Below are 24,722 nucleotides of genomic sequence, written 5' to 3'. Positions count from 1 at the left end.
TGTAAATACAAAAGTTGTAGATCTTTTTATTACCTACAACATTGCCATTTAACTTTTTTCCATAAGACTTGTAGTTTTTCTGGAAATCAAGGGAAACCGTTTTTTACCCTTAAAAACTCACCCCCTACCCCTTCCCGACCTCAGATCGCCCGTAAATTATTTTTCCTTTCATTTCTGTTATATTGTCTTTCTTTTCCAATGGGTTTCATCCTACTATAATTTTTTTTGGTTTCAAAAATTATCGACCCTGGTCTATAAACTCACTCAATATAATAATAGTTTCATTATCGACCCAACGGAAATGTTTCTGATTAACTTTGTCGATAAAATAAAATTAAATAAAGTACACCTTATTAACTATTCTAACTGAACTGCATTGTTTTACTTGAAAAATACTTTTTTTTAGTTCTAAACACTATTTCCTAAACTTTATCTGCTAGCAGTTGATAACATTTTTAATTTGTGACTTTAGGGATATATGTTTTGTTGAATATAAAAGCAAATATGTTACTTAGAAAGTTATAGCGAATATTTCAAATATGATTCGGTTCATGTAATTTTACACATTTATCATTACATATTGACATGTTGAACCTATTTTAATCATGTATCCATAAAAAAATTAATTTTAACCCTTCTAGGTAAATATTTATACAAGAAAATATTTTTTAATTGAGCACCTTCATTGTTGACACAATTACAATGTATTACAAAATGTTCACGCCTTCACTGTCTTCGCTTCTTTCCTGTAAGGGTCTTGTAGATCATATTGCTCGAAAATCTAATTTTACTCGCGGCTACGTAATGTTCGAAAACTACAACGACATTCCACCCCTTCCTCAAGAAAGGGGCTGGCAGGTATAAGCTTTGCTGGGGCCCGATCTTGGAATACCTCCCAAGAACGAAATCGTTCACTATCACGATTCCCTTGCACCAATTCTGCATGTCTATGTAGGTATCCTCGAGCACGTCCACATAAAAAGTGGCTTTGTATAACGACGGACCAACGGACTGTTGAGGGAAAGGACTGTGCCAGCCCGTAAGGTTCTTGGTCCAAGACTTCTTGAACTCTAAAGGAACTATCTCCCAGTTAGTTATTTCTCTGTTGTTCAAGTAAACTGAACCCTGCCAAAGGCCCTTGAACTGGTTGAATTGTTCTAAGTAACCGAAGTTGTTCCTTCCCCAGTTCTCAACCACCAAATCCAAAGTTGCTCCTGTCAGATTCGTCGGTCCCAAAGTTAGGTTAGAGTTGTTTAACCTCCAGAATCCAAAACTGTTCAAGTCGCTGGCAGTGTTCAAAGGCTTGGACATTAGCACCCCGTTGACTAACACCACGACGCTATCGCATACCCTACCCCCGATTGTCAATACCGCGTTTGCTGCGATGTCCAAGTTTCTCTTTCTGTAAACTACGTAGCCGTAGCTCTGCCCGGACATATTGTTCACTGAGAGCAACTCCATTGGCACCACCACGGGACTTGAGAACTTCAGAGGAGTTTTGGATAGTATCTCGTCCAGAGTTAGCTGGCTTGCGATTTTTTGGGGCTTGTATGTTCCCTTGGCAGCTATGTGGGGGGTTTGGGGTAATCTAGAAGAAAGTTGTATGTATTTTAAACAATGTGGCGCTTCAAAGTGCATTTTTACTTATCAAAAAAATCCACAAATACTAACCTGGTCTGTATAGGGTTGTACTTCTTAAGTAACTCCTTGACGATCACATACTTCATGGTGTAGTCGCCACTTTCGCTCAAAGGCGCGTCGTAGTCGTAACTCGTGGTGTCGGGCTGATACCCCGAGTTATCCGTAGCGGTGTTCCCTAAATTGGCACCGTTCATGAAGCCAAAACTGGTGCCTCCGTGGAACATATACATATTGACAGACGCCGGATACTTCAGAATCCTCTCGTATACATTGTAAAAGTCCTCATCGCTTCTTGTGTGGTGTTTTTCCGACCAGTGGTCGAACCAACCGGTCCAAAACTCCATTGCCATGATAGGCCTACCTGGTTGGAGGAGTTTGAGCATTAGGAAGTCCACTTCTGGGTTGCTGCCGAAGTTCGCAGTTTGCAGAAAAACCCCTGGAAGCGTTCCGGCAGTTTTGTGCATCGAAGGGCTGTCCGATGTCACTAGAAGCTCCACTATGCCGTTGTTTAACATCAATTCGCGGAGCTCTTGGAGGTACACTTTGTCCGGTGCGAATTTTCCCGGTTTTTCGGTGCTACCGTATTCGTTTTCTACTTGGAAGGCTATTATGGGACCTCCCTTCGTGAACTGGAGCATTGCTAGGATCGGTAGAAGCATGTTGAAGTACCTATAATTAAAAAAATTTATTTGATTTTGGGAATAATATAATTGCCAGTGTTATTATTTTAATAAAGGGCGTTTCATTAAAAACGTGTACACATGTCCTTATTGATCTCAGTTTTAATCTGTAGGATGTCAAGTTAAAAGAAATCTATTCCTGACATCTTCAAATCATTGCACTATAACATTTGAGCAGATCTAAGTCATCTATTTGCAAGGCGAGAAAGGCAACAGTTTCCTAAAACTGCTAAAAGCTTTTTGAGATTATTTTTATTGTCCGACCATTCTGGAGTATCCTAAGGATTAAATTTAGGCCCTCTTCTGTTTCCTATATTCATAAATGACTTTGCAATCAGCTTTTGCTCTTAGTCATGTTAGATCTAAGATAAAACCGTAAGAAAATTTTGTTGGGGCATATTTAGATTCCATCAAGATGCTTTAGAAAATTCCAATGTAAAAGTAAAATAAACGAACTCACCCTTACCTTGTAACATATTTCATGTAAGTACCATCCGAGGTCCTAACTTTAATATCCCTTTCCCTCAGCAACCAACTGGGGAACCCCCCAAATTCCCACTCGGAACAAATGAACGGTCCCGGCCTAACGATGGCCAACAGGTCCTCCTCCTTGGCAGTCTTTAGGAACTCCGCCACGTCCAGAAAGTCCTCCATATCCGAACCGCCTTGACCGAAATCGAACCGGCCCGATTGCGGCTCGTGTAAGTTCCATGGCACGTACGTCTCGACCGCGTTCAGTCCAGCGGCTCGTAGTTTTCGAAGCCTGTCTCTCCAGTAAGGCTTTGGCACTCGGAAATAATGAAGGGCGCCACTGTATATGGTGATGTTTCTGTCGTTGAGGGTGAAATAAGGCTTGTCGGCGTTCAGGCCAGCGTGTATACCTCCGCTGGTGTAATATTCGTACAAACTTGGCAAAGCCAGAGACATTTTCCGCGATCACTGATACGAAATTGAAGTTATCGCTGTGTTGCTAAGGTCAGTCTCATCGGGCAACTTTACCCAGACTAGCGTTGTAGCGGAGTTGATATGTATGGGATGATAACAGTCGCTTATTACGGGCCATTTAATTTGGTGGCATTGGGTCAATGTTAGAACAGTATACAAATAAGTCTGAGTTGTTTACGACCATAGAAATAGGAAAAGAGGAAGGATCATCTACGACGATTTTGTTATTCAAGTCAAAGGAAAGTTAGTTATTTCAAAGTGTGAAAACTGATTTGCTTTTAAATAAAAAGGCCCAAAATATGGGAAATCGTATTTCAATTAACTTTTTTAAAGTTTTAACTGATAATAGAGGCTTAAAAGCAACAAGGCTAGGGAAATGTATGATATTAGCCCAACCAAATTACATTTGGAAAAAAAAATTGTTATCTGGACTTTTATAAGTCGAAATGGTAAAAGGGCTTATAATAAACCTACAAAAATAAATGCGTGGGCAGGGGTGGCGGAGGGTTAATTTGGGGGGGTTGTAAAGTTATGAAAAATTGTATCATTGGGATTTCTGGCGAAAGTTGAGGTCAAACAAAAATGTATCCAATAGAAAAGTTATAGATCATCCAAAAATCTACAACTTTTGTAGAGGTCACTTTTTAAGATAACCTCAAAATTTCCGAGAAAAATGCGAAAAATAGGTTTTTTTCGTTTTTGATTTCTCATTTTCGCAAAAATAATTTAATTTAGGAGAAACTTGGTGAAACTAAACCGTTCTGTGTCTTAAATAACCGTAAATTTTTTTATATTAAAAAAATTAAGAAGTTTCCGAGATATTCATTTTTTCCGGTCTGAAACACAGAAAAGTTCTACTTAGAAAGATCATCGTACAGAGTTCCGACAGTGATAATTTTTTTTATTTTGACATATACTTTTTGGTGAAATAAAAAAATCTGTAATCACAGTAAAAACGTGATCAAAAATGCAAAAATTAAAAAATGACGCAACAATCTCGGAAACTTTTCGATTTTTTATCTAAAAAAATTTGTGGTTATTTAAGACACAGAAAGGTACACTTTCACCGAGGTTAGTCAAAATTTAATTATTTTTGTGGAAATGAAAAATAAAAAACGAAAAATAAAAAAACTGTTTTCGCATTTTTCTCGGAAATCTTGAGGTTATCTTAAAAAGTGACCTCTACAAAAGTTGTAGACTTTTGCGTGATCTACAATTTCTATATTGGATACTTTTTTGTTTGGCGTCAACTTTCGTCAGAAATCCCATTGATACAATTTTTCATAACTTTTCAACCCCCCAACCTTTTCCACTTATAAAAGTCCAGGTAACAATTTTCTTTGTTGTGCCCTCTAAATGAATTATTTCGATTCGTCTATATTGCAACAATTTGCAATATTGAAAACGCAAACTCAAAGTTTAATTTGTGCGAGTTACAAATATGACTATTTTGGAAATTGCATAGCAAGAAACAGGCACTGGTTTGCTGGAATCATCGGACGAAATTCTAGAGGGACGCCAGGGCTAGTTTTTTGATGTTTTCTACGATTAAAAAGTTAAACATGACACCACCCCCGGGGTTTACACAGAGCAGAGCAGCAAGAAGAGCGCCAGAAGAAAGGGCCCTAGCCGGCGGGGCCCAGCCAGGACAAAAGGAGGTCCCACAAAGCGCCTACACCGGCCGCATTTACGTCGGATGGGGCCCACCTACGAAGGCTGTCCAGGCCTACACGACATGAGGCAGGATAAAGAGGGATAATCCCCCTCGATCCCAAATCATTGAGGCCAATTTCTAACCATGGAATAATGGCGCGGTTAAAAAGATATGAGGTGGAGGGTTTGTTAGATCACGTTTTAAGTCACGTGACATTAAAGTGGCGAACAGCCCGTAACTTTTTTATTTCTCGACCTAGAAGTACTAGTTCATTTTTCCTTCGTAGCGAAAATCAGCGAAATAAGTTGCAAGAAATAATGTGACATTTCATGACATTTGGTACACATTTTGTTAAATTTTGAAGAAAAACACAGTAAGTACTTGAAAATAATGTGCGTTAATTTATTATTACAACATACATGATAATATTTCAATCATTAGAGATAGGACTAACAAATATTTTTACATTAGATTAATATTTGTACTGGCTGATCTGCCATAAGTGTCACCTATTGACATTTCGAAATAAAAATGGCCTTTTGACAGTACCTATTAGCCAAAAAATTGACACAATGTTTTGGCGTATGTCACTTTATTAGAGACACCCCCAAGTTCTGTCCAAATGTATCAAAATATACAGGGTGAACTATTAAAACAAGGTTTTACGAAATATTTTTTGGTGCAGAGAAGCTAGGGGGTGATACTGACAATAGGCCGCCCTATTCATAAGTACTTATAATATTTTACGATACGCTTTAAATATTTTATATTTTCTATCGCCGATAACGGTATTAGAACGACTTGTTAATGACGGTGCTTCATAGGGTGCCTCCTGCTTCCCACCAGGGGCCTATTTAGCAAGACCCCTGGGGGCAGATCAGAGATCGTGGAGTTGCAGTCGTCCTGAGACATGTCGAACATGTACGTGAGGTCGATGTCGTACCTCGGCAGTTTATCTCTTAGGTAAGATATCACGTTGACACCCAGGACTGGCTCCCTACTCATTATGAAGCTGGACAGGTACCTGGGCACTTTGGATTTTTCGGCACAGTGCAGCAAGAGCGCCCAGGATAGGTAGTCGGAGTCTAGGATGTAGGTGTTGTACACGCCCTCGTCTGAAGAGAAAAAAAATATGAGGGAAAGTTTATATGAAGAAATACCTGTTTTAAAAGTAAAAAGTAAAGTAATTTCTTTCCAGTTATCTCCAAAACAATTCCCGATAAAACCAATTTGGATCTAGGTCTAACTGCTATCTTGCAAATCTAATAAACAAAAAATGAAATGGCGGTTTTGGTCTAAGTACTTTTTCTCTTGTTTTTAATCATAGAATAGTGGACATAAATTTTGGGACACCCTATATATTTTAAGATAAAAGACCTACTTGTTGTGTATTCACAAAGTATTCATCCAAACTTACAGGTGTCCTCCGAGTGAGTCCAATGTGCGGGTTCGACTGGGTTTGGTATGGTCCAAGTGATGTTTCCGATAAGTTGTTCGTTGATGGGGTCATCCGTGAAACTGTATGTGAAGTTCATGTTGACGCTCTCTAAAGCCGACATCGTGAAGTCGGCACGCATGCATTTGTACGAGATAGCTTCTTCAGAACTCGCATAGTATTCGATGACGTACCACTCTCCTAACATCTATAAAAACGCACACAAATTTCAAACGGTGCTAATAAAATCTACCTTTTATATATCCCAACAAAAAAAATAAAAGGGCGCCTAGCTTTCCGCATAACTTACCCGTTTTTTGTTCTGCACTCAATAGTGCTGACTTCTATAACAAACTGAATATGCATACGTCTGTCTTACCTGTTGTAAATCGAAATTTCGAATGGGCTTCACAACCGGGCATTTGGTTTTATCCTCAAGCCTTTTAAAGCTCGCTAAAGCCGGATGCAAAACGGCAAAAATTAAGACAATTTTAAATACACCACTCTTTTCCATTTTAACGCTGTTTACTAAAGCTCTAAATGATACCACAGATCATTTCCTGAAAACAATTAGTTATCACAATGATGTGGGCGATTTTATCATGTGTTTAATAAACACCACTTAGTATAAACAATTATTTCATTTCATTTCACTTGTGGCAAATTACCATATTTCTTAATGCTCCAATTTGTAAACAAAATTAAAAGTACTTATGTATATTGGAAAAAACTGTGTTGAAATATTCATTAAGCTTAAAATCATGATATTTTTACTTGAGGAGCAATTAACAGGTAAGTAGGTAATAATAACGTAATTAAAATTGTAGCTAAAAGTATTTCTGTGTAAATTTTATCTTTATAAAATAAATTATTAGTCCCATCTTCTAGAAAACCATGCAAATTAATTATAATTGTGGCCATTCGAGGAACTGAACATTCCGTTTGATGGCAATTCTGTTCGTTGGTAAAATCTAAGCGTTAGTCACATTTGCGAATTTACTGTCAAACGTCAATTGTATGTAAACAAGTTTGTTGACAAAATTGAATATTTATTTGCCTGAGACCATTAGTTAAGTGAGTTTTTAGTTTTTAATTAGTCTAGTTAGTGTTCATGTTTGTGGACGAACTAAAACGAAATTTTTATAGGTTATGAAGTTTACACGCATTTTTTACGGAAATTACAATAACGTAGAAGATTGTTTAAGTTATGAGTGACACAGATGATACAGACGACTTGTTACTTATCCCTCCAGATTTTTTCGTAATAGATTCAGATTCAGGCCACTCAGGTGTCGAACCATACTATAACATCGTCGATAATCTTATTCAGAAGGTCAGTAATTTGCAAGAACGAATTCATAATATAGAAACTAGTTCTTTAAATACTTCATTGGATTTTGATATAACTCAGAATATGCAGAAGTCTTCGGGGTTTCGTAAATATAACAGTATCGATGACTTGTATGTGTCTGAAAGTGCACAGAGTACACCTCAGAAAGCACACACAAAATTTAGGTTGAATTCATTGCCGGCTAGCCCTAATATTGAGAAATTTAGTTCTTCAAAAAGTATAAGAGCAACCAGGGATTTCAAATCAAGTTCTCCAAGAAGCGCAAGGCGGACATCACCGGATGTTACTCCTGTGAGGGATAGTCAAACGTCGAGTGAAATCGATACATTTCTGTCAAAAGTTAAGACCATTCAACGGATAAACGCATCGAGAAATCTAGACAGGGAATTTGGTGACGTAGGGATTCCAAGGACTGATAAAAATGAAGATATGGACAGGTTTCGAGGAGATTTTGATCAGCACTATAAAGACAAACAACGAACTGAGCCAGAACCAGTGATTACTAAAGAAAAAACTTGGCGACAAGGTGATAATAAAGAAAGTGTACCTGATTACGGAATGGGCATGAGGGAAAATTTGTATAAAGAACATTCCAGACAAAGTAAACCTAAGGCTAATTTTAAAAAACCACCTACAATTAACGATTCTTGGACGAGTATGGACAAATATCCTTCGTCTGACAGCAGTTCAGATTCGACACAAATAACGGCTTATATGAAAGAGAGAAGTAATTTGTTTAGTCCTGACTTGCATAGTAACGCTCTAAATGTATTAAACATGCACAAACAGTTGTTAGAAACGGAATCTCAAAAGCTGAAGATGAAGGCAAAGGCAAAAGAACCGAAACCTAGAAGTGCCAATACTCTTAGCGATAATTTGGGATTGTTAAGTTTAGCCGATATATGGAGTACAAATTCTCATCTAGCGCATTCCAATCCTACTCAGCTCCTGCAGAAACTACAGGAGGAAAAGTTGAGGCGACAGGTACGGATAAATAATTAATAGGCGTTTTATAAACTAAAATGTTGTCGGTATTTTAGCATTGCGAAGGGTTGATCCAGGACCTTCAGAATAGGAATTTAGAACTGCAACAAAAATTATCGGTCGCCGTTAAAGTGGACGAGTCGAAGAATAAAACTATACAGCAGTTCCAAGAAGCGTTACAAAAACTCATCAGTCGTCTGGAGAAGGTTAACAAAGAGAAGCAGGATTGGGAGCAAGAGGTGGCGACCTTGAAAAGCAGTCACAGCAGTGAGATGGAGGAGTATTCCCAGGTACGGATTTTTATTAGCGCTTAGTGTAACACGTATAAAAAGTGTCATTTCCAGAAAGTGGCTTACTACGAAAAAGAAGCTTCGAAGGCACTTAATCTGGCTCACGGGAACCAGGAAAAGTTGTCTTCCTTGGAGAAACGTTGCGCCGAGTTGCAGAGTGAATTGCAGAATATAGAACGCAAGTGTAGAGAAATCGAAGACGATTACGGCAAAGAACTAGAGCGGAACAAGCAAATGTCCGATATTTTGAGCCAGAAGGAGCTAGAACTGAGCGAGGTATATCCACGACGGTAATTTAAGAATAAAAACTATAATCGAACTGTTTTAGAATAAAACCATTTTGAATCAAGCACGAATGGAAGTCGCCGAAAGCAAAAGGGCCGTGGAGGTGTGCCAGGCGGAATTCACTTCGATAAAAACGGAATGCAACAAACTAAAAGAAGAACTTAAAGAAGAAAAGGAGCAGATAATCAAGTTGAAAGAGGAGAAGCATTTCTTGCTGGGCGAAGTCGACGAACACAAAAAGCGTGAAGTAAACACATAATTTTTAGACTTAAATAATATGTACTCGAGCGGAAATAAATTGTCTAACTTTTATTTGCGTTTTCCTGTGTATGACTTTCAGGGAGAGCTCAAGGAAGAGCTGAACAAAGTGAGGAAGCAACTCGACAACAGCAAATTGGAGATGAGGAACTTCTACCAGGGCCAGGTCGAGATTTTGGTGCAGAACAAACTAAAAGAGTTCCAGACGCAGTTGGACCAGGCCGAGAGGACTTTTAAGGAAGAAGTGAAGAAACGGGAGATGTCCATCGCCAAAACTGCCGCCACGCACATACAGCAAGTATCGGAGAAGTAAGTAAACACTTGCACAGGGGTCTTCGAAAATATAATTCTTCGAAAATATAATTTAATTAATTAATTAATCTTAGTCTTAATTAATTAATTATTTTAGATTAATTACTTAATTAATTAAATAATTAATTAATCTTAATTAATCAAATTATATTTTCGAATAATTAATTAAGATTAATTAAGTAATTAATTAATCTTAATTTAATCTACGAAAATATAATATAATTAATTAATTAATTAATTAATTAATTAATTAATTAATATTAATTAATTCACTAATTAAATTATATTTTCCATTAATTAATTAATTAACATTAATTACTTAATTAATTAATCTTACTTAATTAATTCACTAATTAAAGTATATTTTCCATTAATTAATTAATCTTAATTTAATCTTTGAAAATATAATTTAAAATATAATATAATATAAAATATAATTGCGGCTTTGAATTTGATTTTGGCATTTCTGGGACTGATCCGGGCATTGAAATCCCACAAAACGTCCAGAATTTCGGGGTCCCGTTAACCCGTACAACTTTTTCTCCTAGATACACCCTGGAAATAAAACTGCTGGAGAAGAAGCACCAGGAAGAGATAAAGCTGTACGAAATCCAGATAATGCAGCACAAACAGCAAGTGGACGGCATGCAGTCGAAGATGGACCAGCTCCACGACAAGCGGGTGGTGATCGCGAAGCAGCTGCAGAGGATCATGGAATCTCAGTGGGCCGAGGCGATGAGGATAATAACCAGGAGTCCCGTTTCCAACGAGGAGACTTTCAGCACGATCGACCAGTTGAACTCGCTGAAGACGAAATCGTACAATAACGTCGAGGAGGTGCTGGCTCAGCAACACGAGGAACACTTTAACGTGGCGAGAAAGGCGCAGCCGCAGTTTCCTTCCTTCCAGAACGAAGACGCCTTGTCTTCCATTGGTAATAATTTCGAGAAGAACCCGCGGGAGGGTTTCGACGGTCCGGTGGAGACGCCCGTGTCCAGTAGAACTCAGGGGAGTAAACCGTACAACGAAAACGAAATTCAGCAGTACATCAATTTGGTAAGACGTTGATTTTTGTTAATATCACGCTGAATTCACACAGAAATTTTTGTTACTGCAACGCCATTCTCGTTTTTTTTATAAATTTACAATTTTTTTTACACAGGGCATCAAATTGGCTTACTTGATTTTACGTAACGCTCCGGCATTCCTGATGAAGCTGTTTATGTACTTGAACAGTAACTGTATGTTAATTTAAAGTGAAATAAACCTTTCAAAATTGTAATTTGTTTTTATTTTTCATTGCAAATTAGTTTCGTATCGCTCCGTCTAATTTGGTGCCTGTGAGAACGTTTCGAAGTAAATTTTCTGTTTATTTTCTGTTTTTGTGTAGTTGTTAAATAGGCCACCCGGAAATCCAACTCAGGAATCGCAGCAAAAAGAAATCGACGGGACGCCTGAAAACGTGACGGACCGAGCTACTTGGCAACACGTAAGTATGTATTTCAAACAAACGTTTACTCGGGAATAATAAACGTTTTCTCAGGATCAAGAAAGCACAAGTAAAGGGGCTCCTAAGGGGTCGCAGAAGGAGAGGAGGTTTCCTAAACCGCCATGGAAATAAACCCTTGTTTATATTTTATGCAAGTTATGTATATTGAAGAAATTTTATTTATTTTTTTATGGAACCTTTGATTTATACGTTTTTTCTAAACTAGTAAATTTTTGCAAAAAACAGTCTACAATCATTTTCCCTTTGCTTCAAAAAATATATAAATAACCATAAATGATTACAAGCCACATGACCAATAATACCGTTTCTTTTACGTTGATTGGTGTAATTTTTCTATTGAACCAATCAATAATCGTCATGGGTGCTGACGTGTTAAACCACTTTGCTTAACACGGGAACGCGGTACTATGTGCTTCTGTTACTTTAAGTCTATGGTGACTATTATCGAAATACTCAGTGGTCTGAGTCAGTTAAACGTTAACCTATAAACTTAGAAAAATGTCATAAAATAAACATTTATTGTTGCACACAATAAAAGTGAAGTGCTTCACCACTCTTAAATCCTAAACATAAGTGCAAGATGACCCACAATCCAAACAGCAGCCATTCATTCCATCGAAGTCAATCCGCGGATCTGACTCAACCCCAACCAAGGGTCCTGCTTACAGCTCATTCAAGCAACACTTTACCGTCGATGTCAGTGTCAGGATCATTCCATAGAACAGTTGAAAGTGCCAGACACTTGAGGGATAGTTTTTCCAGTGTCATACGAGGCATAGAGCCTCTAGTTGAAACAGCTCGAACTGTGAATGCTGAAGTCTCGAGTTTCTTGAACAGGCCTCAGTCGGAGTCGAACTTAAGTAGGCCTCCTGGTAACGACGACGGCAGTTTTGTCATTAATTTACATGTACCTCCGACCCCCAGGGAAACCGAAGCAACAGAGGAGATTAATATAGAGGACGTAGGGAACTTTTTGAATAATCCAACTAACAATACAGACAATAACAATACTGATGACCAAGAAAGAATGCAAACTGTGATCGAGGCGCAAGAATGTTTGAAAGTTTTGTTGAAATATGTTCCCTTTATTCTAATTTTATTAGCAAAAGCTGTATACGACTATCACGAAGGTATTTTCATACTCATTATATTATTTGTGACGTTTGCTCATTCAAACTCCGCTGTGAAAAAAGAAGCGATCAAGAGACAAAGGAGAAGTATTTCAACTCTTTCTCTAGAGTTAGTGTACATCTTCGTGTGTTTGGTGTTTATTCATTACGTGTTTGAGGATGATCTGCACAATTTTAACATAGTTCTCAATTTGGTGTTGATAAGGACTTTTACTCATCCACTTTCTGTGTGGAATCTGCTTTGGATCGTTCTCATAACCGATTTCGTATTAAAGTTGTTTACCGTTAGTATCAAGATACTTATCACCATGCTACCAGGGGCCGTTTTAGAGTTTAAGAAAAGGGTAAGTAGGTGTATTTAATTTTTATTTCAGGCTTAAGTTACTTCAGTACAACTTTCTACGCATTCTAAAATTTTATACCTAAAATTAAAAGTGCCCCTTTTATTTGTTGAGGATATTATAGTCCGGTCAATCTAGACATTCAAAGATACATAAATTTACAACAAGCTGAAAGTTAGTAAAGTTGTTCAAAACATAATTAAAAATAACGTATTAAAATTCCTCATCGTTCCGATACTCGGGAAAAAATTTACTCGAGGTCAAAGGTCAAAAAAATGGGTTTTTCGCGTTTTTCAGTAAATGAGTAAAGTCTGAATTGGTTCTAATGTATTGTCGACCAACTTCCAACCCCAGTCTTTTGGGTCTAGCTGATAATCAAGCCACACTTGAACTTGGTAATATACCCGAAAAAGATGTCGATGAGCAGCAACTGAAGTTGGAGGAAGACAAGCTAATTGCACTTGTTTTTTATTTCGAGTGTTTTTAACGAAACATGCATATCGATACTTATCTAAGCAGGTAGTTTTTAAGGGGTTGGGTTTCATTTTACCCGACATTCTCATAGTTATACTTATGTATATTTTATATTTTAAGTGTAAGTTACAATCACCGATGGAAAAATATTTTTATTTATATTACAGCTTCAGAGATGTATATACGTGACGTACTTATGCATATTATCATGATAACAACTTTTACAACTTTTTGAATCGTTATATCTCAGAAACGGGTTCTTAGGAAAAAAAGTATTGATACATTTTTTATAGATAATTTTATGATCTACAATTTTTGTTTGAGGTAATTTTATGATAAAACTTAGCGTTTAGCTGAAAATCGCGAAAAACCCATTTTTTTGACCTTTGACCTCGAGTAAATTTTTTTCCGAGTACCGTAACGATGAGGAATTTTAATATGTTATTTTTAATTATGTTTTAAACAATTTTACTCACTTTCAGCTTATTGTAAATTTATGTACCTTCACTCTTATTTTTTGGTCTAATTTGACCGGACTATTACAGAAAACAGGATTTTTCATACTTGTCACATGATAAAAGCATGCCAAGTGCTAGATTAAATAATTTATGCATGCCATGTCTATGTCTATGAAGCGTGGGGTCTTCTTTGCATATTACTTAGAAATTTTTTGCAATAAATTTTTTCATTGTTATTTATAAATAACACATAACCAGTTGTAAACAAATTCATTTTTTAGTAATTTATGCTGTCACGATTTATGTTGTTTAACATTATGTTGGGCAATAAACATATTATTATTATTTCGTACATGAAATTTGAATAATACTAATAAATTCAAAGCTTTAATGATATATATTTTTGTTCTGTTTAATTAAGAATGACACGAAATTTTAGGGAAAAGTTTATTTATTCATCGAAGCAGTATCGCAGCTTTATAGAAGCATCGCAGCGATTCAACCCTGGCTGTACTACCTCCTTGAATCATATCAAGGCCCGGAAAAAATTGTTGCTGTATTTTTGTCAGCATTCTATATGATTTCGAAGGGCACCGATTTAATGTCGAGGATGAAACTGTTGAAGACTGCTTTCTTCAAAGTTTTACAGAATGTGGTAAGTAATATACTCATACTCGTATGTCATTGTCAGTTGTAAATAATAATTACAGTTTTATAATTTATATTTATAGTAATTGAATTTAGTGTGTCTTTTTTATATCACAAATTTACAATACTTTTTAAAATGTTTAGTTTATTAAAAATAAATGTACATATTACAAGCAAAAATTATGTTTTCGAGTAAATAATGTTATCTAAATAAATTTTTTCTATAATTGTGTCAACATTCTCATGAATTAGTTATCATTTCTTTTAATACGACACGTTATCTAAATTACTTTCTTTTATTTTAATTTATCAGTCTTTTCAGTTAAATATTTACAGTCCAAAGTTGTGCAGATATAAATTTTTGTTTGTATTGAAATTAATAAAGTTGTATAAAAAGATGTATTTGATCAAAATTACATTAAAAAAATGTGCTGCGGGTTACGACTTCTTCCACAGTCCTGTATAATATACATAAAATATAAAATTTATGTTATTTTCGAAAAGTCGGGTGATTGTTTCAACATTTTTTAGAGTATCGGATCCTCCCCTAGCAAGGACCAGATACAGACGGCGGGGGACCACTGCCCCATCTGTCACGACGAATACGACTCTCCGGTTTTGCTCCAATGCCGCCACATTTTCTGCGAGAGTTGCGTCACGACCTGGTTTGACAGGGAACAGACTTGTCCCCTGTGCAGGGCTAAAATTGTCGACGACCCCGCCTGGCGGGACGGTTCCACTTCGTATTTCATGCAGCTGTTTTAGATTTGGACATATTTTTATACTGAGTTGATTGTTTTTAGAAGCGTGGGGGAATTCTGTGAATGATATATTTTTGTAAAACTTATTTTTATTTAATCTCATATATATTCTATCTTTATAGTTTAGGAGAAGCGACTGAGGGTATTGTTTGTTATTAATATATATCGGAGGAAAGAAACCGACTAGCTTATTAATATGTCTAGTATTAAGAATAATAAACGTCTATAAACAATGCGTTTTTCTTAGTTTGATTTGGAAGAATCGACCGACTAAATGTTGCAAAACTCGGAGGTGTGACTGATTTTCAGGAAAAAGTTTATATACTCGCAAGAATGTACTCATATATTTTTATGTATTGTCTGGTCTGAAAATATAAGGATACTTCTAATCGAAATTTAAATTCAATTCTGTTGCATTTTCATTATTGTCGCTATTTAATCTTATCTTCCAGTTAGTGTCAAGAACGAAAATGCATTTGTAAAACAGATTATTTTTTCTTATCTTTCTCTTTATTGTACACAGTCCGGTAACTAAGTTTTAAGACTGACTTTATTGTGGCGCTATCTATGAACGGAACTACGTAGTGCGAAGCCTTTCGAGCGACCGAACAAAAGAGTGTCCGCAAAGATCGTCCGTTTTTTCACAATTCGCAGAGAACTAAAGAAAATCGATAAAAATATGTTTTTGGTCTCAAATTACTCGTCGTAAAAAATTAAGATGAGCATAGCTAGCTAGTTTTTTGAAAATTTTCAGAAATCACCCGTATTTAGGGGTTGAAAAGACGCCCAAAATGAAGAATTGAATATTGCCTACCAATAAATATAGAAACTATTAGCATGTTAATTTTTCTATCGAATGATTCTTGATACAAAGAGAAATTTATTCTCATGACTGAAATAAGCATGTTGAATTAGAAAATCCACCCTTAAGCGCGCTCAAGGGGTGGAATCATCCCCAAAAATGGAGAATATCAGAAATATTTGAAAAATTCCAAAAAAAAATATATTCAGATAATTCACATGCTAATATCAATTGGTACCATTCAAATTCTTCATTTTTGGCATTTTTTCAACCCCTAAGTAGGGGTGATTTTTAAAATTTTCAAAATGCTAAAAGCTATGCTCATTTCAGTTTTTTACGACAAGTAATTTGCGACCAAAAACATATTTTGATGTATTTTTTTAAATTCTCTGCGAATTGTGAAAAAACGGGTGAAAATCACAGGTTTTTGCGGTCACTCTTTGGTCGGCATACGTGTATCTACCACGAAGTTATTATAACGTTTTGCGTGAAGCCAGTTTTTGATAATTGTTATGGAAACTTTGAATAGTGTACACTCGTACAGCAATCAAGTTCTGTTTTAAAGCCAGTAAAACAGCCACGGAAACGTATCAATTGTTACAAACGATATATGGTGAGGAGTGTGTATCACGTTCGACTGTGTTTCTGTGGTTCGGGATGATCGAGACGGCTTGTACGATAATGAGAGCACGGGGCGTTTCCACACAAGCCGAACGAACGAAAACGTCGAAGCTGTACGCTCTGCGCTGCAGTCTGATTGTCGATCAACCATTAAAGTGTTGGCAGACCGTGTACGATTGGTCGACAATCAAATTTCACAGCAGACCACACAGCTTTGACGTTTTCTTTCGTTCGACTTTTGCCGAGTCTATCACGAAACCTTCCGGACCACACGAACACAGTCGAACGTCATACACATTCCTCACTGTATGTCATTTAAAACAGTTGATATGTTTCTGTGATTATTTTGCCGACTTTAAAGAACTTGATTGCAGTATGCTCTCAAGAAAACTCGCTTTATGCAAAACGTTATAACTTCGTGGCAGATACACATATACTGATGAAATTTTGTTCGGTTTTTCAAAAGGCTTACCACTACATAGTTTCATTAACTGCACCTAGATACTGCCATAATAAAACACGTTTTAAAACTTAAAAGGGCTGTATAGCAAATAGGCAACCAGTAATACATTTTTATGGATTTTATTACACAGTTTGTCTAAATATGAATTAATGTACAAATAACAGACTTTCCTCCATTCTAACGCAGATTTTCTATAAAATGGAGTTAGTTTGAAACTCGAGTTACTCTCTGGTGTGAAGAAATTTGGAATTTGCCATGTAAATTACAAATTTCTTTACACCAAAGAGTAATTTGAGTTTCAAACTAAGTTCATTTCATAGAAAATCTGCTTTAGAATGGAGGAAAGTCTGTTATTTGTGCATTAATTCATATTTAGACAAGCTGTGTAATAAAATCTATAAAAATGTATTGCTGGTTGCCTATTTGCTATGGAGCCTTCTTAATAACCGGACTGTGTATAATATCCCAAAAATGAAGAATACTGAGGGCCACTGTTCACGTACGAAAATATTCTTCACTTTAGACAAAGATTCTATTTCATTTTTGGACACCCTGTATATATTTGTTAAATATTGCTCATATTCTTAGACGATTCGCGCAATGAAACTATTTTTTAAATAAGATAAATATATATATTGTAAAAATTTATTAGAAGTTATGTATCTATAAATTAAAAATAGAATTTAACACTTTATAGTCGTATTATTTATTTTTTCAACTTTTCCGACAACTTAGCCTGGAAATAGTCCCCGTCTCCTGCCGTGGCTTTTTGATTGATTGCTTTGTGCCGGTCCTTGCTGACGATTTCCTCCAACACTTCCCCGTCACCTTTAATCAGCCTAAAAAAGAGACACTTTTGTTTATGCGGTGCCTCGAGAAGATTTTACAATGTTTTAAAAAAATGGCTATAGAATATTTTAACAAAGGAGCATTTATTCACAGTCACACATATTTTTCGATACTTTGACCTTTCTTCATTTGTTTCTTACCTGTGTCGTCCAGTAGACTCATCGTACACCCTGGTGACAACAGACTGCTTCTTTTCCCACTCCTCCTTAGTCATAGGCGCCATCGCTTTATTCTTTTCCATTAAGTGCAAAGGAATGTCTGCAGAACCGTCTTCTTCAGGTTTCTTTTTCGATTTTTCGTTTGCTTTTTCTTTCTTCGGTTTCTTCTTTTTCACGGTTTTCTCGTCATTGCTTGAGTCGGTGCTACTGGAACTGCTGCTCGATGAGGAACTTGAAGACGATTCCTTCTTCGATCTGTGCTTTTTTTGTTTTTTATTAAGTTTCTTCCGATTCTTATCCATTTTTCTTTTCTTCTTTCCTTCTTCGTCGGAAGATGAGTCGCTGCTAGACGAAGACGTGCTTGAAGATGACTCGGCATGTTTCCGCCTTTTCTTCAGCTTTTTCTTCTTGTTTCTTTCTTCATTCTCCGAAGACGAGTCACTACTGCTGCTACTGGTTGATGATGAGGACGAAGTAAAGCTCGATGAAGAAGAATCCCGTTTGCGCTTCTTCGAAATTCGCCTTTTCTTCTTCGGAGCTTCATTTTCATTCTCTGAACCGACATCACTATCTTTACGTTTTTTCAGTTTCGCTGGATCTGAATCATCACTGCATTTCTTCTTATGGTTCTTGATTTTTCCCATTTAGTTTTCCCACTGAAACATAAAGATCACTTAAAATGTATCTTTCCCAATTTGAATGTAACATCACTGTGCTTTAGCATTAATAGTCCTTGTTTGTATTAACAGGACAGTTATATATGATTATAGAATATTAATTTGTAGGCCAACCTTAAACAGTATTTTAGAAATTTAAATAAAAATATATAAAAGTATATAACAATTTGGGAAGCTGTTGTTCAAAGGATATCTCCCAATTTGGTTACAGACACAATTTTCTTACACAATTTACATGTAAAGTTGTTTAGAATTTAATGAGTGGCACAATGTAACTGGGACAAAAGTAATTGAGGAAATAGAGTCACATTTTGTACCTCTTTCCTATTAAATTTCGTTAGTACTTGACCGCAGAACATTGAAGTCAAACATTTCAACATAATATATCGCCTAATCTGAGATGACGTACAAAAATTAAATATATTTGTTTCAAAATCTTATGGACAAAATGATACATTTTTGCAAATGTCAACTGTAGAACTCCAAGAAATAACACCGGAAAAAACTAACCTCAACAACTGGCCGCACCAAAACCACATCAACAAACGTCACTACAAAAAATTGTGAATGGTAATAAAGTAGATTATTATGGAGTATTATATATTTTATGATTTACAATGAACGTCGCATAGCACATTCCATAACAGAGTACTTTACATGTAAAAAGTTAAAATTTTGAAATAAAAATACTTTCAAATGATAAAAACTACTAAGTTCGAAGCTTTTACTTTTAGCTTTTTTTTAACCAACCACCAAAGTTTATGTTTTTTACAAGATAAAATTCAGCTTTCTAGTCATTTAACCTAAACTCTAAAATGTTTTGTGCTCTAAAGAGATCTGGTTAATAAACAGTTTCCATAATGGTATGGATAATGAACTTTCCAAATTTTTGCTAGTACTTCTGTTGTCCATGGTATGTATTATGCAATAGGGATCTTTTTAATATTTTATAATATGGGTATTTTTACTATTTTTCATTTTGATAAGGAATTTTTATCAATATTGGTAGTCGTAGTTTAAAAAATAACGTCTTATCGAATAATACATTCGATGCGCTAAATTGGGGCAATGTTGGTAGCACTGTTTATTGACTTTCCCCTCCACCGGCATCTGATTGATTGATCATGTTTTTTAGGTTACATTTTATACTTCCGTGTTGAACTCTTAATACAGTTATAAAAAATTCGAACTATTTTCCGCAATCCTCAAATTTGTAATTATTATGGAAGAAAAATGGGAACCTAATCAAGAATATCTACAAACATTAATTTCGATGGGTATATCATACAACATTGCAACTGAAGTAAGTTTTTCGTATATAGGGTGTACCAAATTATACATTGAAATAAAATTTTCTGACAATAATTTAGCGATTTTCTAAGACGTTGCACGTGTGTTTAAAACTTTGGGAATTTTTAGGCACTTTTTTGTACTGGGAACAACTCGCTTGAAGATGCTGTAAATTATATTTTCAATTATCAGGATGAACAGGCAAGCCCCGAAAAAACTTTTAAGAGTGTAGCAGACGGTGGGGGTGAGGCTAGGGATAACTCGGGGGATGAAAGTGCAGATGAAGAAGATATAAAATGTTATAAAATGACTTTTGTTGTAAATACTTCTCTAAATATGGGTGTGGGGAAAATAGCTGCACAGGTAGCATTTACTGTTGTAATTACTTGACATATATTTTATGACATACAATATTTTGATTTATATGTTTCAGATAATGTATAGACATATTTTTTTAGGTGGGTCACGCCTGTTTAGGCCTTTATAGGGAAATGTTAGAACAGAACAAAGAAGACGATTTAAATAATTGGGAATACATAGGGTAAAAACGAGAAGGTGGTGTGAAATATTTTTCTGTCGCTTCTTTTTAGGGAAAAGAAAATCGTTTTAAAAGGGAACAATGAGGTGCACCTGCAAGAGCTGTATGAAAAGGCGAAAGCGAACAGCATACCCTGTTATTTAGTAAGAGACGCTGGCCACACCCAAGTAGCGCCCAACTCGGTGACTGTGTTGAGCCTTTTCGGATTAGAAGACGACGTGAATAAAATTACGGGCAAACTCAGCTTACTGTGATTTATAGTCCTCGACTTGCCTAATAAACATTAAATTTACCCTTATTTCTGCCTTTCTTTAATTCATGTATCATCGTAACTCTAGTTATATTATGTCGGAGGTCAGATGTATAGAACCATAATCCAAAAATTGTGTATACTTTCACGAGCTTATTTTGAATTAGCAGAAAATTATAGCGTAAATGTTGATATTAAGCTTCAATACGAAATTAATACAAGTTATATATTTTGTTCCCTGTGTATGATGTACTTATATTATGAAATATATAAAAATTTTACAGTTCAAATATTTGTTATTCTTCACTACTTTTTTTACTTTACTTTATTTAAGTAAAAAATTCGCAATTTTTTTTCCTTTCAATTTATTTTAAATTGGACACTACTTTGACAGAGGTTTTAAAAAATGTTTTTTTGCTTCATAACAAAATGAACATTTTTTTAAATCCGTTTGTGACATAAGAGTACGCCACTGAAGTTATCTAAACAGTTATCAAGTAAAAATGATTTTGAAAACCTGGCGGTATCAGTTATCACTAAAATGTCTTAATTACCTGACAAAGTTAGTTGGGAACTGCATAGATAATATATCTTTTTCGATAAAAAAATATTGGAAGCACGTACTCAGAAAGAAAATAATGGGATTTATAATACACTTCAATATTAACCTTGATTCAAATATGATCAGTTCAATCAAAACACCCTTGCGTCTTGCGTCCGTCCAATTTCCACAGCCGCTTATATATCCAGCCGGCTACGAATCAAATGACGCTTCGAAAAACAAAAAACTTAAGCCCTTTGCTGTAAATGTAGACGCGTAGATGTTTGTGCTGTTGTATTATCTTCATTTAAACATTATTTTATTGCTTTAATTCCTAAATAAGTGTTATTGTGCCCACAGATCGTCCAAACGGTAAAGAAGTGAGTGCTTAGATTCTCGCATGCCGAATGGTGTTTCAAGTTTAGTGCTTGTAGAAATTGTAACAAAGAAATTCCAGTAAGAGTCATCATATCATCGTAAGGTAAGTCTCATTTTATTTATTAAAATTCTATTTAATGTTTTAAAATGTGTTACATCTATATTTATCAGTAATTAGGAAAAAGATACAGGATACATCCTGTATCTATGTATTTCCTGTTCAAAGAAAATTCAGATTCAGACAGGTACAGATATAGTCAAAATAAAAATCAATTTAATTGCTATACAAATACACGTATAATATAATTATTATCCACACACGTCATAAGACAGAGTACGGATGGACCTTTTGCCAGTCCGATATTTCACGATAACTACGAACTATGAATAATAGCGGCTGCTGAGGTGAATTTTTCAGCATCAGTAATTACAAATAATTATAGGCCTACGGTTCAACCCAAATTGATATCATAGTGACATTTATGACATAATATTCGTTAAATCTATTGTTTTTACTACTCTATCTTGGGTTAATTAGTAAAAATGTTACATTCTTGGGATGTTCTTTAAAATGGGCCGTCGTTTCTTGAGATCGATTACGGCATTTAGAAGTTATGACAATTTAAAAATTTCAAGATGGCGTCCTTTATACTGGCGTTGCTATGGTTATTAACAAAAAAAAGTTCAAACAAAACTTGTGAAGGGTTTAACAGTGTATCTAATAAGTGTATTTTCAACTTAGGTTATATGAGCGAAATTTCGAAAAAACTACAATTTTCTGTAACACTACAGCAGTTGCGCCCTCTAGCGGTGAAGTTACAAACTTGAAAATATTTTAAATCAATTTCTTTTGGCCGTATTTGTTAATAGATTTTTTTGAGTTGAAATAATTTATAAGAACTAAAATCTTTTTTACATAAGCTACGTATATCAATATATATTTGAAATTTACCTCACCTTGTACTATAATTACTGACCTTCCAAATTCTTTTCTATTCAAAAACTTTATTTATATCATAATAGAAGTTATAATTTGTTAATCGACTAAAAGTATCAAATCATTTCAATAACCGTGACTAAAATATTGTAATTTCTCTTAATTAATTTTTGGTTTACTTGAGTCGAAGCTTGACTATAAAATAGAAATGAGAAAAAATAGAAATAGAAGAGTGGTAAAAGTTAAATGATATATAAATATGAAATATTTATAAAGTTAATAAATAGCATAAGACAGTTTTTTATTACTATGTGTTATTTTACTGAAAGATATAAAATGAGGACTTTTTATTAAACAGATATTCATATAATTCTGTAGTGTCCTACTCTGTAGTAGAATAATTCTTTCTCACAATTAATTGTCACTGTTACTCATGGGAACTAATAAGTTCGAAACTGATCTGTCTGGTGATTCTGTTGACGAATAATCTTAGCTCTTGCATTTGCACCTAAAAACTAACAGCATTTCAAACTTACATAATAATTGTTGTATAAGTGCTAGAATGGATATGGTTTATACAGCGAATCAAAGACATATTAAGTGTAAAGAAACATAATTTAAGAAGTGAACTTTTATCACAATATGCGTTACTTCTCTTAACTCGAAAATACAAGTGCTAGAAGACATATCGCTCTTTTCAAAAACTCGAAAATTTTCAGTTACTTCTGAGGAAAAGAGCGATATGTCACTCGAAACGTCAAGAAACCTAAACCGACGATGTGGCAACCAATCCGAAAATTGTTCTACCAAGTTATTTTTATAGTATATTAAATTTAAAATAAAAGTTTACTTATTTTTTACATTTTCTGTCTGCATTGAGTAAGATAGTTAAAAATCGCATCTTCACAACTTTGCTAAATACAGTTTTTAACGAAAACAAAAATGAAAGGGAAAATTTCAGGTTTTTAAATTAGGTATTTGGAATGTTTTATTTCATATTTGATTACTGCTCATGGCTTCCCAAGATAAGCAAAACCTTTTATCAAGAATAACTTTTTCTGGAAATATCAACATTAAAAAAAGTTTACAAGAGTGCGTTACCACTTCCGGGGACACACTGTATATTCCACAACGCGATCGCTTCTACGGAGCTGCCCTATTAGTCCAACTCTTGGAGAAAAAAAAATTGTTACCTAGAATTTTATAAGTGGAAATGGTAAAAGGGCTTATAATAAACCTAAAAAAAAATAAATGCGTGAGTAGGGGCGGCGGAGGATTGATTTGGGGGGTTGAAAAGTTATGAAAAATTGTATCATTGGGATTTCTGGCGAAAGTTGACCTCAAACAAAAAAGTATCCAATACAAAAGTTGTAGCTCATGCAAAAATCTATAACTTTTGTAGAGATCACTTTTTGGCATAACCTAATTTCCGAAAAAAAATGCGAAAAACAGGTGTTTTTCTGATTTTTCGTTTTTTTATTTCTCATTTCCGCAAAAATAATTTAATTTTGATGAAACATGGTGAAAGTATACCTTTCTCTGTCTTAGATAACCTCAAATTTTTTTAGATAAAAAAATCAAGAAGTTTCTGATATTCATTTTTTTGGGTCTGAAACACTTTTTTTTCAAAGAAAAATTCTACTTAAAAAAATCATCGTACAGAGTTCTGTCGGTAATCATTTTTTTCGTTTTAATATTTACTCTTTGGTGAAATAAAAAAATATGTAATATGTAACAGTTCAAAAGCATACTCAAAAATGCAAAAAAAATAAAAATGACTTGCAACAATAAATTTTTCATTTATTGTTGATAATTTGTTTAAATTAAAAAAGATCTCTGGACGATTTGAGATTTCAGCAATACAAAGTATTAACTCTGCAAAGTCTACTGTTGACGCGAAATCCGAAAACCCGAAATTTTGCAAAATCGTTTTATTTTTTTCTGGCTTTATTTGAAAACGAATTTTAAATAAATTGCATATTTACATTGCCACTGTTTTCGCTCTATCCAATGGCGTCAACATTTTTGCAATCCGACGTTTCGTCTTCGAGGGGCCATCAT

At 35.0% G+C, this 24,722-nt stretch overlaps 6 protein-coding genes across 9 annotated transcripts; 3 read left to right on the top strand and 3 right to left on the bottom strand.

Annotated features, from left to right (window-relative positions):
- Positions 1 to 213: 213 nt before the first annotated feature.
- Positions 214 to 3,313, bottom strand: LOC108917797 (beta-galactosidase-1-like protein 2). The gene is made up of 3 exons (XM_018724558.2): positions 2,788 to 3,313; positions 1,672 to 2,310; positions 214 to 1,588 (listed from the first exon to the last, which is right to left on the bottom strand). The coding sequence occupies exons 1-3, from the start codon at positions 3,246 to 3,248 to the stop codon at positions 727 to 729; spliced, it is 1,962 nt and encodes a 653-aa protein (XP_018580074.1). The 5' UTR covers positions 3,249 to 3,313; the 3' UTR covers positions 214 to 726.
- A 1,991-nt stretch (positions 3,314 to 5,304) lies between these two features.
- LOC108917816 (apolipoprotein D) lies at positions 5,305 to 6,919 on the bottom strand. The gene is made up of 3 exons (XM_018724578.1): positions 6,735 to 6,919; positions 6,338 to 6,563; positions 5,305 to 6,035 (listed from the first exon to the last, which is right to left on the bottom strand). The coding sequence occupies exons 1-3, from the start codon at positions 6,867 to 6,869 to the stop codon at positions 5,725 to 5,727; spliced, it is 672 nt and encodes a 223-aa protein (XP_018580094.1). The 5' UTR covers positions 6,870 to 6,919; the 3' UTR covers positions 5,305 to 5,724.
- Positions 6,920 to 7,064: 145 nt separating this feature from the next.
- Positions 7,065 to 11,515, top strand: LOC108917791 (synaptonemal complex protein 1). Of its 4 annotated transcripts, none has more exons than XM_018724548.1 (9): positions 7,065 to 7,147; positions 7,502 to 8,690; positions 8,747 to 8,980; positions 9,035 to 9,256; positions 9,309 to 9,512; positions 9,606 to 9,832; positions 10,384 to 10,891; positions 11,226 to 11,324; positions 11,379 to 11,515. In XM_018724548.1, exons 2-9 carry the CDS (start codon positions 7,563 to 7,565, stop codon positions 11,454 to 11,456), a joined length of 2,700 nt encoding a protein of 899 aa, XP_018580064.1. In that variant the 5' UTR covers positions 7,065 to 7,147; positions 7,502 to 7,562; the 3' UTR covers positions 11,457 to 11,515. The 4 variants fall into 4 exon arrangements, with proteins under 4 accessions (XP_018580064.1, XP_018580063.1, XP_018580065.1 ...); XM_018724547.1 differs by lacking the exon at positions 7,065 to 7,147 and adding an exon at positions 7,350 to 7,429; XM_018724549.1 differs by lacking the exon at positions 7,065 to 7,147 and adding an exon at positions 7,350 to 7,429 and having other exon boundaries at positions 11,226 to 11,328; positions 11,379 to 11,497.
- A 297-nt stretch (positions 11,516 to 11,812) lies between these two features.
- Positions 11,813 to 15,852, top strand: LOC108917787 (E3 ubiquitin-protein ligase RNFT1). The gene is made up of 3 exons (XM_018724542.1): positions 11,813 to 12,819; positions 14,188 to 14,403; positions 14,928 to 15,852. Exons 1-3 carry the CDS (start codon positions 11,926 to 11,928, stop codon positions 15,159 to 15,161), a joined length of 1,344 nt encoding a protein of 447 aa, XP_018580058.1. The 5' UTR covers positions 11,813 to 11,925; the 3' UTR covers positions 15,162 to 15,852.
- Positions 15,853 to 17,694: 1,842 nt separating this feature from the next.
- Positions 17,695 to 19,542, bottom strand: LOC108917792 (ADP-ribosylation factor-like protein 6-interacting protein 4). Its single transcript, XM_018724551.1, has 3 exons — positions 19,238 to 19,542; positions 18,033 to 18,706; positions 17,695 to 17,882 (listed from the first exon to the last, which is right to left on the bottom strand). The coding sequence occupies exons 2-3, from the start codon at positions 18,692 to 18,694 to the stop codon at positions 17,750 to 17,752; spliced, it is 795 nt and encodes a 264-aa protein (XP_018580067.1). The 5' UTR covers positions 18,695 to 18,706; positions 19,238 to 19,542; the 3' UTR covers positions 17,695 to 17,749.
- A 271-nt stretch (positions 19,543 to 19,813) lies between these two features.
- On the top strand, positions 19,814 to 21,095 carry LOC108917812 (probable peptidyl-tRNA hydrolase 2). Its single transcript, XM_018724571.2, has 4 exons — positions 19,814 to 20,030; positions 20,147 to 20,380; positions 20,476 to 20,558; positions 20,608 to 21,095. The coding sequence occupies exons 1-4, from the start codon at positions 19,950 to 19,952 to the stop codon at positions 20,807 to 20,809; spliced, it is 600 nt and encodes a 199-aa protein (XP_018580087.1). The 5' UTR covers positions 19,814 to 19,949; the 3' UTR covers positions 20,810 to 21,095.
- Positions 21,096 to 24,722: the final 3,627 nt, after the last annotated feature.

Source organism: Anoplophora glabripennis, unplaced genomic scaffold (genome assembly GCF_000390285.2).
Source record: "Anoplophora glabripennis isolate ALB-LARVAE unplaced genomic scaffold, Agla_2.0 scaffold17, whole genome shotgun sequence".
Lineage (NCBI taxonomy): Eukaryota > Metazoa > Arthropoda > Insecta > Coleoptera > Cerambycidae > Anoplophora > Anoplophora glabripennis.
The sequence above is the reverse complement of the archived record's forward strand: the minus strand, read 5'-3'. Positions and strand labels throughout refer to the sequence as shown.